This window comes from Crocodylus siamensis, chromosome 10, assembly GCF_052110815.1.
Source record: "Crocodylus siamensis isolate JL-2025a chromosome 10, ASM5211081v1, whole genome shotgun sequence".
Lineage (NCBI taxonomy): Eukaryota > Metazoa > Chordata > Crocodylia > Crocodylidae > Crocodylus > Crocodylus siamensis.
This window is the reverse complement of record NC_143404.1, coordinates 24,862,896-24,877,094: the sequence shown is the minus strand read 5'-3', so window position 1 is coordinate 24,877,094 and position 14,199 is coordinate 24,862,896. Positions and strand designations below refer to the sequence as shown.

The following is a 14,199-nucleotide window of genomic DNA, read 5'->3' as shown; positions in this document are numbered from 1 at the left end:
CCTCTCATCTTATAAACACATACAAAGAAACCTCATTAAATACATTGTCTGTTATCAAACTTCTGCCAAATCAGCACGTGCTCAGCAACGGAAACCAACTATGGCATTGCCCGTTGCATGCAGTTCCCCTCAGTGCCAACTCTTCAATCATGGTGAACCACTAAATTAATACATTTTGACTTCCTCTGCACTCCCACAACTGAGCTGCACATTTCTTTCACATTTCCAATTATTCTGGTTTTTTACCAGCTGTAAATGTCTGACAAATATCACCAAATGGGGCTCCAAACAGTTCAGTGTCCCTCTGTCACCCCTTCTCTCAGCATGTCACATATGATTAGTGTCACCCCTTCTCCCAGTCTCACGTGAGGTACAACTAGGCCCAGTTGCCTCATCTGCACATACAGTTTTGGAGGATCCCAGGACTTGTGATAAGAACACATAGTTCCAGTCATGAGTGGGGATCCTTTGTGGGGTGTGGGGGGGATATCTCGAGTACACACACATACTGAGCAGTGCTGAGCAGTCAGGTCACCATGGCTTGAAAGGCTGTTGATTCTGCTAGAGAGCCAAGCCCAATTAACTATATGGTAAATCACAAGCCTTTTGGGTTTGGACTAATATCATGTGTATATCATGTGCCAAGTGCACCTCCCTGCATATCGACGGCAGGCAGAAGAGCCGCGTCCTGGACTCCACCCTCATGGTCCAGGGCCAGGCGATGAGGCACCTGCACAACGGCGAGGCCTACTGCCACCTGGGGATGCCCACCAGCCACCGGGTCAGGCAGACGCCGGAGGAGACCATCGCCGGGATCGTGCAGGATGCCCGCAAGCTGGACTCATCCCTGCTAGCCCCCTGGCAGAAGATCGACGTGGTGAACACCTTCCTCATCCCCCGCGTCGCGTTCATCCTGAGGGACTCAGTGGTCCCCAAGACCCCCCTCAAGAAGGCGGATACTGAGATCCGGCGGCTGCTCAAGAAGTAGCTGCACCTGCCACTGCGTGCCAGCAATGAGGTCCTACACATCCCCTACTGGCAGGGAGGCGCCAACGTGCCCCACATGGGGGACCTCTGTGACATCGCGGTGGTCACCCATGCCTTCCGCCTCCTCACCTGCCCGGACGCCACGGTAAGTACCATCGCTGCCAGCACCCTGGAGGAGACCGCCCACAAGAGGATCAGGCAGCAGCCCACCGGAAAAGACCTGGCCACCTTCCTTAGCGGCTCGCTGGAGGGCGAGTTCAGCTGGGACAGCGGGGACTTTGCCTCGCTGTGGAGCCAAGCCCGCAATGCCACGCACCACCTCAGGAACCGCATCGGCTGCACCTGGACCTGGACCGAGGAGCGCCGGGAGCTGGGAGTCTGCCTGCACCCAGCCCTGCACGCCCACCACGTCACCATGATGCCCCACACAAGGACCTTCCTGGAAAGGTTCCTGAAGGATGCCGTCTGCAACAAGTACGCCGGCGACCTGAGGGCCAAAGCCGACCAGGGCAAGGTCTTTGACGTTACCTCGAAGTGGGATGCTAGCAACCACTTCATGCCCAGTGGGAGCTTCACACACTTCACAGACTGGCGCTTCCTCCACCATGCCCGCCTCAACTGCCTGCCTCTGAACGGGGCCGTGCGCTTCGGCCACCTAGACAAGAGGTGCCGACGGTGCAGCTATGCGGCGGAGACCCTCCCCCACGTGCTGTGCGGCTGCAAGCCGCATGCCAGACCCTGGCAGCTGCACCACAACGCTGTCCAGGACCACCTGGTGCAGGCCATCCTGGCCGGTGCGGGGGAGATCTCTGTGAACCGCACCGTCCCGGGCTGTGAGAGCCAGTTGCGCCCCGACATTGTTGTCATGGACCACAAGGCCAAGAAGATCGTAATGGTGGACGCCACCATCCTCTTCGAGAACCGGCGCCAAGACTTCACCGAGGCCCGGGCTCGCAAGCGGGAGAAGTACGCCCCGCTGGCCGACACCCTGAGGGGCCAGAGCTACGATGTGACGGTGGACGCGCTCATCGTGGGGACACTCGGAGCCTGGGACCCCAGCAACGAGAGCATCCTCCGCGCCTGCTGCGTTTCCCGCCGCTACGCCAACCTGATGCGCTGCCTCATGGTGTCTGACACCATCTGCTGGTCCCGCGACATCTACGTGGAGCACATCATGGGCCACCGCCAGTACATTGACCCCTCCAGACCAGCCGCCGCTGGACCAGACCCAGAGGACGCCACCGCCTGAACCGCGCCCCCCCGCTTCGCTTCGCGTTGAGAGGACTTCGCCACCATGGACGACCCCACCCCACCCGAAGAGGACCCCCGCGATGGGACTTTATGGACTGAGATGCTCTCTCTGAGCCACTTCCTTCAACATCGTGGACCACTGTAACGGGTATGTGTGTATCTATTTCCTTTCCCTCTAAGCGTCGCGACCCCCCCCTCCCCTTCCCCCTTCCACATCCCCTCACCCCTGGGAATACTTGGCTAACATTGTATAGTATGTAACCTAGTTGCGTTCCCCTCCTCTCCCCCATCCCTCGATTGTTAGTCCCTCGCTCGGGCGCTTTGTATTTCCATCTCAACTTTGTCATCTTTTTCCTGGATTCCCCATCCAAAACATCTACTAATAAAAGTCAATTTGTACTATATACACACAGGTACCAAAGTGCTGCTTAAAGGTGTGTTCATGGACTATTTGTGCTAAAACTTGCAGCAGTTTCAGAAGAGGTAAAGTGTATCAAGTCTGGCTGAACTAAGTCAGTAAGTACCTGTAGTAATATACCTTTATGCAAATTTTGCCCTTAATTTCCATGTGCTTAGGAGAAGCTGGGTTTGATAGTAAGGAAAGAGGGAAGAATTTAATGGGGCAGAGGGCAAGGGGGCTACCTTACCCCCCAGATTCATTTTCCCTGCTGTAACAGTGGGAAGGGGACAAATTCAAGGAAAACAACTAATAATTAGATTCTATACCTAGAAAATAATGACACATTTATAAATATTTGATATAAAAAATCTAATTATTGGGGGGTGGTCATTTTATATTCAAATTAATACAATATTTGTCTGTTTTCCACTATAGATATCAATTTTAAAATATTGTCACTATAATGTGGTGGTATGCTATAAACATTGTTCACTCATTGCACAGATGCATATGGTAGAAATCACTGGGAAAGTCAAATATACTGTTAACACTAGCTTGTTTTTACATGGCCTTACCAAAAGATTCAGGAAACTTCTGCAATTTCTAGAGTAATGCAAATTTTGACCTCATTTTATTTTCCTTTAGTGAGAGTATTTTTAGACAGTTGGGGCCACCATGAGGGTTATAACAAATATGTATTAAACATACTGGTTGCTTCTGACTTTTTTTAAAGGAAAAAATGGTTGTGGTCTGAATAGTATAGAGGGACTTGTTGAAGATATACTGCATGGGGGAGTTCTTTTCATAATAGTTATTTATTTGTAATCAGTTTAAAAGAAAAAGAAGGTAATTCAGGTTCTGCTCTCAAATATGTAGGGGGATTTCATTACCTACCCTGTTCCCCTGGGTACTTAACGGGAAAAGTCACACAATTAGAAACAATGCTTGCAATCAAGGAAAACAATAAAGCATTCTAAACTTCGCAGAAAAAAGGGAGTCTATGCTCAGTGGCTTTATTTAAACTAATGGGGAATAAACTGAATATATAAAACTATATAATGCTGAATAAATTAATTCTGTCTTAAGGACAGTCAATTTTCCACAGAAATCCAGTTAAATCTTGTAGGGAATGCTTGACTCTAGTTACTGATCATCAGGTATAAGTACTTGTAGGCAATGCTTAACTTTGGTTACTGATCAAGTGTAACTGCTTTAGTAGTGTAACACCGAGGATAAGCCTGCAAGCATGCAGAAGTAAAGACTAGGGCTGTCCAAAATTTCACAGGGTGTTTCATTTTGAAGCTGTTTTGAGCTTGAAGCAGAGAAATCAAAATGAAACAAAAGGCTTCAAAACAGCTTCTAAATTAAACAAGGGCACTCGAAACATTTTGAAAGTTTCAAAATGTTTTGAGTTTCAAAGTCAGGCTTATTTGGCTTCCGCACCAGTCCCAGCCCCAGCCAGCTTCTGTTATCCTGCATGCAGATCCGGGTGCCTGTGCTCCCAGGGAGGAGTCTAGTATGGGAGCATTGTGCAGGAGGGTGTGGGACCCTGGATATGCATGTGGAATGACAGCATTCTGTCGCTGTTGGCTGGGGCCAGCGGCAGCAGCAGTCTTCCTGGCAGTCGGCATGGGCTGTGCCCAGAGCTGGTCCCAGTCAGCAGCGGGAGCCTCCTGTCATCTGGCATGCAGATCTGGGGGCCCACACTTGTAGGAAGAGTCTGGCACAGTCCCACAGTCCTCCCAGGGGTGTGGGCCCCTAGATCTGCATGCCAGATGACAGGAGGCTGCCTTTGCAAGGAAGTGTCATGAGTTTTGCTTTGAAGAGTTTTGCTTTGAACATCTATCTCCTTGAAGCTTGGCAGGCTTCATATCCTCAGAAGAGGCTACCATCCCTGCAACTGTCATCTGAATCAGGCAAGAAATGACAAAGTTTTAGGCATGCTCATGATTTCCCATTATCAATGTTTCACCTATAGACTAAATGCATTGAAACAGTAAAACAGTTTCAATGAAATGAAATGGAACAGTGCTTTAAAATGAAACAAAAACACAAAATGAAGCACTGTCCCTTCGAAATGGCAAAACAGAAGTCAAAATGAAACAGTGCTGTTTCACACAGCCCTAGTAAAGACTGTCTCACTAGAGATAAGAACCATGTTATTATTTTTAAATGAGGGCCTACATTTAAAATCTCAAAAGCCATGTTTTCCAAGGGATCCAGAAACTATCACATTTTAGTAAGATTACCAGACACTACATTTGCTTCTCTGTTTGTGGATTTGGGATAATATAGGAAATATATATATATTTGAAAATCTTTGTCAAAATGTACACAATAATTGTCAGGCAGCTCACTCACACACCCTTAAAAGGGTGCTGAACTGTATCAGGTTATTATAGCCATTCTTAAAATTAAATGCTGTGGATTACTTGTGACAGTCATTTTGTACAGAGATGTTCCAGCCCACATCATTATGTAATTTATCTAGTAATCTTTGTCATCATAGTAAAATATATTCTACTGGATTCATTTGAAAATTAAAAATAGGAGATGAAAATACTAGAGTTAAAATGTCAGAGCCATGGACAGGCATTCATTTCTAGTGCTAAGAATTTCACACTTGGAGTATACATGTATTTCAGCCCCTTGCTAAAAAGCTACACAAGTGAACTGTCCTAATAGGGGACCCTAGAGGGCTGTTCCTTGGGTCACCACTGCCCTTAAAGAATCCAGGTGATTGACAGCCTGCCATCCACTCTGTCAGAGAGGACTGCCAGCCACTCATAAATTTATGGACAGACTGGAAAAAGACAAGCCTAAAAAAAAACCTATTGTAAAGTCTGGGAGAGAAAAAAATTGAGCCTTCTGTAAACAAAAGTAAGCAACTGGAGCTTGTTTGAAGCTTCGTCTGTGAACAAAGCTTGAGGAAGGACAGACACAGCAGAACAGTGCCATTTGGTATCTGAGGAAGCACTCAGAGAAGTGTACACACTAAAGGCCATTCTCCCATGGCTAGTACCTTCTGAGGGCACCAGCTCTAAGTAAATCCCAGGGTAACCCAGAGGAGTGGAGGGATCAGGAAGCATTCTGCAGTTCTCAGCTCATTAGGAGGGTGTGGGGGAGGAGGGAAACATTTTTCTGCAGTAGAAACTATCCCACAGCCCCAGAAGCTTCAGCTTTTGGGAATAATTTGCCCTGCCTCCCCTGTCCTTGCCCATCGTGCATAAATGTGGGGTAATTTAGGTCTGTTAAATGGCTGGGAGGCACTGGCAACCTCAGGAGGGTCCCCACAGGGCTCCCTGATACCTCACCTCTAGGCTGGCTGTCCAGAGAGCCAGTGTTCTCCCTCCTGTTCTCTCCATTGGAGGGATGGAAGGAGGGTAGAAGACTGTGGGATATTGGGTGTCCTTAGCATCCAAGAGAAGTATACAACCATTAAATTTAGTGTCAGAGAGGAAGAGCTCTTATTTGTTTGATATAATAGAACTTTCTTGCAGAAGAGCCAGTTTTCTTCAGCAATAAACCCATCAAACAGCTGTACACTCTCTTTTTGTCTTGGGAGAAAGGCTGGGAAAAATTTAATGCCTGGCCATGACGACTCATAGTTGAGATGATATCTTTTATTAGACTAACAAGATTTTTGCAAAAAAAAAAAAATTAATGACAAGCTTAAATAAATTAATTTCATTGCAATTAAAGACTTTTTTTGCAAATTTTGTTTTGCAGAAATCTTGTTGGTCTAATAAAAGATATTATCTCTACTACAAGTCCTGATTGCTTTTTCCTCTAGACCAATACAGCTATAACCTGGACACCTGGCCATGACCCAGGTTTTTCAAATATATAACATATATAAAGGAAAACATGCTTACAAATATTTTTCACCAGTAGCCTATAATTTGTGAGAAAGATGCAAAATGAATAAGTCAGAACCTACAACTAAACTGAGAGTAAAGGGTGAAATTTATTACATATGTCCATACTTTGCTCATGATACAGCCCATGTAAATTATATTTTCTTAATGGAAAATCTATTTCCAGTTTAACAAAACTCAAATGTTAATTAGTGCTACAAAAGCATGTTAGAATTGCTCAAATGAAAAAACATCAACACATAATAATAAAAATGGAAAGCCAATATAGCTGTTGTTATATACTTGGCATTCAGTGTCTTGATCAACACTTTAAGATGGAACAATTTAAAGAGGAAATAATCAACATCAATCATTTAATGAAAATTGATAAGCTTTCAGATTTAATCCATCACAGGCCTGAATCCAAATCCACAATCAGTTGAAGAACTCAGTTGCTTTATTTAATCATGTAAACAAATACCAACCCAAGTCTTGATTTTAAAATTAAAATATTTTTGCAATTAGACTCATTAACATGTGCTGATTAAACAGATAAATGAAGCACTATACAATAAAGTTAAGCTTATTAAAATCCAAGCTGTGAAAGGTCATCTCTTCTAGCATCTTATATCTTTTAGAAACTACCTTTTAAAGAAAGAAAATTATAAGTTCACTTCCCATAAAGAAATTATGTTATAACACATATTCCAGCCAACATGAATTTTCTAAACTTCGTAACTGTCTTCCATCTCTCCACTTTTTCCCTTTAGGGACTATCAGAAGAACTGTCTGCTATAGGGAGAGTTGTACAGTTTCTGCCAGAAAGAAATGCTAAGACAGTGCCCCTTTGGGATTGTTCAGTCCTCGGTTCAGTTATACAGTCATTCATAATGTGTTAGCACTCACATAAGTGAGATCCATTTTGGCAGTCTCTTAGAACTGAAAATACTCTCTTGCCTGTCTTTAGTTAAAACAACAGTAACTCTCCCAGGGCAAGTTGATGGCTCAGAGGACTGGTAATAGGATAGGGAAAATTTCACCTCTAGGTTACCTATTCAAATCCAGTCTATGTCAAACAGTGAGGGTCTCACATTGCTGTGTTTTAAATGGCGTAAACACACCAATGGCTTCAATTGAATATACCCCAACATAACTCAATGGGCTTCAATTGAACATACCCCAACATAACTCAAATCAGAATTTGGCACAAATGTCTCTCTCAAAATAACAGCTATAAATGCCATATCTGAAATGAATCTTGATCCCATAGCACAAGTGTTCACGTCATATAACTCAAGGGCACAATGACAGTCTAGATGCAGCTGAGTCAAAAGAAAAGGAAACTGAACTTGTTTTGCAACTCTCCCCCCGAAGTGGATTCTTCTAGAAGCCTTGGAAAGTTTGCAATATCACAACTTATGCTGTACCTGTTTTATGCAAACACAATGGATATCCCTTCCACAGACTTTAAATTCAACATCTTTCCTATTGTTTTTCTTTCCACTGGACCATACCTCTTTCCTGACTCTGAAATTTGTTTGCGATTATGATGGTCTCAGTACCATCCATGAGGAATTATACTTGGTATCAGGAGTAAAATAAGGAGGTTACCATACTTTGATTACGCCAGAAATGAAGCAGTATAAAACAAAGATATCCTTGAAAGCATGATAAACATTAATACTTCAGTCAGGAATTAAGAACTAAATACATATTTGATTACTATATGTAACAAGAAAGAGCTCTTATTTAGGAAAGGGAGTAGACCAAAGTTAGAAGTTACTTGATTATTCATCTACATAAACAATTTTAATATGCATATTACCTTTAATTATTTATTGTCCCACCAAGATGAATTTGGAGAAAAAAAGATGGAATGATTTGTGAAAATGGAACTCCAGTGAAAAAAACCAAAACCAAAACCAAGCAAAACAACAACAACAACAACAAACCCAGTGATGGGGGGGGGGGTCAGCGTTTTAGTTTGGCAAACTGTAAGTACACACATTAAATCTGCCTTTTGGCCTTCTTTTAATTTGGTGAAACTGAAGCATGTTTGCAAAATAGTTTTGGTTGAAGCTTCTTTGTTCAGGAAGACCAAAATCCACCTTTTGGTCTTTCTGGATGCAGACGCTTCAAATTAATCCGTGAGCCTCAGGAGACCATCTAATCCAATCCCCTACTCAAAGCAGGACCATCCCCAACTAGATCATTCTAGCCAGATCTTAAAGACCTCTAAGATGGATATTTCACAACCCCTCTGGGTAACCTCTTGCAGGGTTTAACTACCCTCTTAGTGAGAAAGTTTTTCCTAATATTAAACCTAAATTTCCCTTGCTACAACTTGAGACCATTGCTCCTCGTTCTGTCATCTGCTACCACTGACAACAGTCTAGCTCCATCCTCTTTTGAAACCACCCCTTAGGTAATTAAAGGCTGCTGTCAAATCCCCCCCTCAGTTTTCTCTTTTCCAGACTAAATAAACCCAGTTCCCTCAGCCTCTCCTCATAAATCATCTCATCAATGAGACAAAGATAAAACCTAAAAACCAAAGGCTGTGGAATGCAGATGCAAGGATCTGTTTCATGTTGTGTGACAATAAGTCAATATTTTTCAATTTACTGTGTGGTTTCAATTTATTTATCCAGGAGATAATCCCATACTTATTTTAGATATTTTATTATAAATATACACACGTTTGTAATATTATACATATACAGTACATATAACTAAATATTAAACTGTTATGGTACAGCCTATACATTTTTATTTTATAATCTCTCCGCTAGTGATATTAAAGCTTCCCAGAAAACAATAGGTATACTGTTACCTAAATGGCTAAATGTCCAAATGAAAAGGAAATGAGGTAATTTGCCAATGTTTTTGGATACATTCTTATGAGGTGATACTGTTAACATAACCAGATAGATGTATTCAATTAAACCAAGATTCAAACTTTTTCCTATCCTAAAATTACCAATAGAAATGTATTCAATCAATAGTTATCTTGAGGCAGTGTATGAACTGTTATTAAGTGTTTCTCCTATTAGGTAGGAAATTACTTTTCCTCTCTCATCAGTGCATCTTAGGAATTATTATTATGGGGGGGGCAGGGGAAAGGAATGTGGGGAGCTGTGGTCTGTAATGGTGTACAAGATCAGCTTGAATTTTAAGGGAGATTTGCATTATGAGAAAGACAAAATATCCAGGTTCTTTTATGAACACAAATTATGTCATCTAATGACAAGTCAGCAAGCGTCAGCCACAGAATATATATGATTTGGAGGAACAGAATTCTCTGCTTTCAGCTAACAGTGATGAGAAAAGTTATAATTTTGCTAACCCAAAAAGTGAGAATAGATTGAGATGGTTTGTAGGCAGAAAACTTGAATAGTATATGGGAATTAAAATTTGGGGTACGAGAGTCAAGAAAAGGAGGAAGGGAAAACAGTAGACCCAATAAGACATAAGCATATAAAACATAAAACAACATAATGCTACATATAAATCAAAATATGCAACAAGATGTAGGCATATGCAACAAGACAAATACACATTGCAGCTCAGTGGAAATAGTTTGTAGAGAAGAAGGCCTCCCATTTAGTGGGATGACCTATAGTCCACACAGTTCATTGCATTGTGTGGAATTTATTCTTTGTTTTTATGAGTGATAATAGCTTGCTAATATAACTTTATTCATGGAAATTGTATTAAGTCTGCAAAATATACCTCATATTTGGTTGTTTATCCTAAGTTTTCAGAAAGTGAACTTAAATTAGAAAGATAATCCAAATTAAAACAAAAAACCTCTAGGTATTTCTTAGGTACACTCAGGGATACCACTTTGCCAACACATCCACATCCTACTTTCACTGCTTCATAGATCTGATTTGTAGGACCTAAAGACAAAACTCACCATGCAGAATCAAGCCTATGAGGCAACTTTGTGAAATTGGACTGGTTACATGCAAGTTAAGCCTGGACATGTGGCCTAGCTTCTTCTGGGATAAGAGCTAATGAGTGAGAGATAAATCATTCCCTTTCACAAACTTGACCCCTGATTTCATTTATTTGCCAGAACAACTGCAGGTAGATGGCAGTTGTCATGCGTATAGAAAAATAGAGTCAATTAGTTTCTTTTTTTCTTGAAAAATGCTACTTTTCCTCAAAAGTGAGACATCTCAAAAGTTCCCCTGTCCCTTCCACAGACTAGGTAGTCCCAGGTCAGGTCCAGCCCAGGGTGTATTGCATTGGTTTTTTACTCCCCTCCTGGACCAGAGCAGGAGGGAAGTGTGGAACCATTCACTCTTGCAAAAGGAACTCTCAAAAGAGAGATATTCCAGGTTGCGATCTGAAAGATATTATCCCAAAAGGGGCATGTTTAACCCAAGCAGAAATTGAGTGAACACTTGTATACTTCCTGGTAGAAATATAACCCCTGGGCATGGCCAGGGTTATTTCCCTTTGGTGCTTGGAGGGCTGGTTAATCACCAGTATTAATACAGGGTGAATCAAGATACAAGTATCTTTAAAAACTTTTGATCTATTTTCCAATATTGAATATTATTAAAGTCAGTCTCAACTAAAATGTTTTCCCTACCAGCAATTGTTGATGGCTGCCTTTCTACTTTTAGGAAATAATAGGTCATCTAATATAAAATAAAGTCTAAAGTATACTTGAAATTGGCTATGGTTTGGTTAAGTGATCATTCATAACTATTGCATGAGCTTAGCATCCAGATTGCATTGATATTGATATTCAAAGTGAAAGCTACTAGAAAAAAATTCCAACTGGAAAAAATATATTAGCCATTCATATCAAATCTTAAAGTACAAAATGACTACACAAATGAGGATGCTAAGATGTATTGAGCATAATTTTTTCTTTGGGCAGCTTCCTTGTGTGGAGCTAAGCCAGTCATGTTCAATCTTTTTGCCCTGTGGGCTGATTGAGTGGTGCCATGTTGATTCACAGGCTGGATCTACTCTGTGAGCTTGAACTGGAGTATGGTGCTAGACCAGCTGGGACCCAATCCAGCTACAAGGAGCCATCTGGCCCCATGTCCAATCCAGCTACGTGGAGCTTGGAAATTTAGTGGCACAGCATTGACAGTGTCTATTGCCACCACTCGCCAGCTGCCAAAGTTTCAGACTTACAGGGAACCCCTGTGGGCTGGAAAACATGGCTCAGTGGGCCACATTTGGCCCACAGGTCAGGGGTAGAGTACTCCTGGATAAGGCCAAACCGCAGTAGCTATTCTGAACAGTTTAGTACTGCAAAATGTAGTATGTGAAAAGCTACTTTCTTTAGGTAGTTATTCAGACCTCACGCAGTAACTGAAGCAGTAGAACACCTATACAGGACCAGTACATAAACAGTTGGTAGAGATGTAGTATTAGGGCTGTTATAATGGAGGTGTATGCTGCAATCACAAAAGGGGCTGACATGAGGCTTGGCAGTTCAGAGAAAGTGGCTACCCACTTAGACTTCTTAAAAATTGTTTTGCTGCCATTAAATGGGCTCCATGTAGCTATTCTTTGTTCCCAACTCCAGGCCCTGTAGATCAACAATAGAAGTAGTTATTTCACTATGATGCTCTGAAAGGAGGTACTCAGTCTGCCACTCAGCCTGAGACCCAGATGAACTTCATCAGAAGTTAAGTCTGCCTATCTGGAAGCAGTTGCAACTGATGAGTTAATTAAGGTAAAGCAACAAGAGGCTTAAAAGCTCCAGGAACAGAGTGCAATGAGGAGAGAAGAGGTTGGTGTGCTGAGGAATAAGCACAAAAAACAGGTTGTCCCTCCCTAATTATGAAGAAAGACCACAGGTTTCCACTTTGCTTGTTGTTTGCACTTTTGCTTGTTTTGTTTGGTGTGGTGGACAAAGATGCATTAAGTGAAATAACTGGGTGTGTCTATATGTTCATTAATGAGCTATAGTTACTGTGCATTAAGTTTAGTACTTGGATAACCAAGTACTGAATCAATACACAGTAACTGGTGCTACTGAGCAGTAGTGATGGCACATGGCTTTTAAGTGATGCTAACTGTACAGTAGCCTGATACTATTGTGCAGTAGTGCATTAGCATGTATGTTGCCCCGCATGCCACTACACAGTTAGCATCGCATGTAGACATACCCACTGAATGGCAACCTGAACTTACAGATTTCTGGCCTTGATAAGGAATCTAGGTGATATGAGTGAGGCTAAATATTTTATTATATTGTTCAATTAATGTAGAGACTTATTTAACTGATTTTAATACATAGTTTAATATGTGAATATTAAAAAAAATGGTAAACATAACTGTGCCAGACTATTTTTAAATTTTATGAACATGTCCAACTTATTTCTAAAAATATATCATTTAAAGATACAGACTATCCTCTTGGGCAATGGCAGTCAACCTTTTGGCCCTGCCTGATGGATCTCTTGAGGCCTGATCTCCCCTACCCCCTATGCCAGAGCTACATCACAGAGCCACACTATCCAGCCCACTGGGCTCCTCGCTAATCCAGAAACTTGGCAGTAGGGCTATTCTCCTGCCACCAAATCTTCAGATCTGTGGGGTGTTTGGTGGGCTGGATGATATGTCTCAATAAGCTGGAGTTTGAGCACCCCTGCCCTGCCATAAAGGCACTGATTTTTTCTTTTTTGCAACCATGTAGAACGGGATATACATAGACAGTTTCTCTCAACATGCTATCTCTTCCATTCCTTTTCCTGTAAAGGAGATAAGCTGAATGCTTATTTGATGCCTATACTAACACTGATGTTCACAGGGTGGGAAAAGAATGTATCAGATGCTATGGAGACAGGAAAAAAAGAGAGCTGACTAATTATGGTATAAATTGTGCTCTCTATGCCAACTGGTATAAAAAGTATCTTCTATCTCAATGCTGGATAGCCAATGCTGTAAGTACAATATTTACCTTGAGCCTAAGATGATCCTAAATTTAAGATGACGACCTCCCCCACAATCATAAATTTTCCATGTATAGAATCTAATAATTAAAAAAAATAATTTTCCATGTGTAGAATCTAATTATTGAAAGGTCACCTTTAATGCTTCTCTTTCATCATTGCAGAGCCTGCTGGCCTGGAGCAAGGGGACGGAGGGAGAAAGAGAGGCAGGCAGGGTGGGAGGGATAGGTGGAGAAGAGACTCTGCGGGGAAGATATTGGGGTGCAGAGGCAGTGGTGGGGTAGGTACACACAGCAACTGCAGCTATGGCCTCAGACCTGGGTAGTGCTGGAGCCTGAGCCACAACAGACAGCCCCCACTCCACTGCGCTCATAAGCAACTCTAAGTTAACCTGCCCCACAATGGGGGAGAGATGTACTCGATTCTAAAGCAAGTTATCTCCAGTCTTAGGAAAATTTGGAGATAGTAAGACATTTTTACAGTGCTCCAAATCTTGTAGTTCTTTTGGCCTACAGTGGGATGGACGTACCTGTAATGGAAATGCAATGAAAGCTTGGGGAGTAGAATTTATTAATGGATGTTAAGAAGACAATTTACAAAGCTGAAAGGCTAGAAGGAAATATAAAGATCTGAATGAGGGTGGCTGTTATAATACAGGGTGGGAAAAGAAGTGGGGGGGCACAGCAAAGTTACTTAGTGAAAGTGTAGCCTACTTGGTGCGAGGATGGGGTTGGGGGTAGGGGAGCTAGGGGCACAATGCTTACAAAGGAGAGAGGGT

At 42.4% G+C, this 14,199-nt stretch overlaps 1 protein-coding gene across 1 annotated transcript; it reads left to right on the top strand.

Annotated features, from left to right (window-relative positions):
- The first annotated feature begins 721 nt into the window (after nucleotides 1–721).
- LOC149856359 (uncharacterized) lies at nucleotides 722–2,236 on the top strand. The gene has a single exon (XM_090020421.1). It carries the CDS (start codon nucleotides 1,064–1,066, stop codon nucleotides 2,234–2,236), a length of 1,173 nt encoding a protein of 390 aa, XP_089876547.1. The 5' UTR covers nucleotides 722–1,063.
- The last annotated feature ends 11,963 nt before the right edge of the window (nucleotides 2,237–14,199 follow it).

What these genes read in the sequence shown, in the direction of transcription:
- LOC149856359 (XM_090020421.1), top strand. Translation starts at nt 1,064, where the DNA reads ATGGGGGACCTCTGTGACATCGCGGTGGTCACCCATGCCTTCCGCCTC.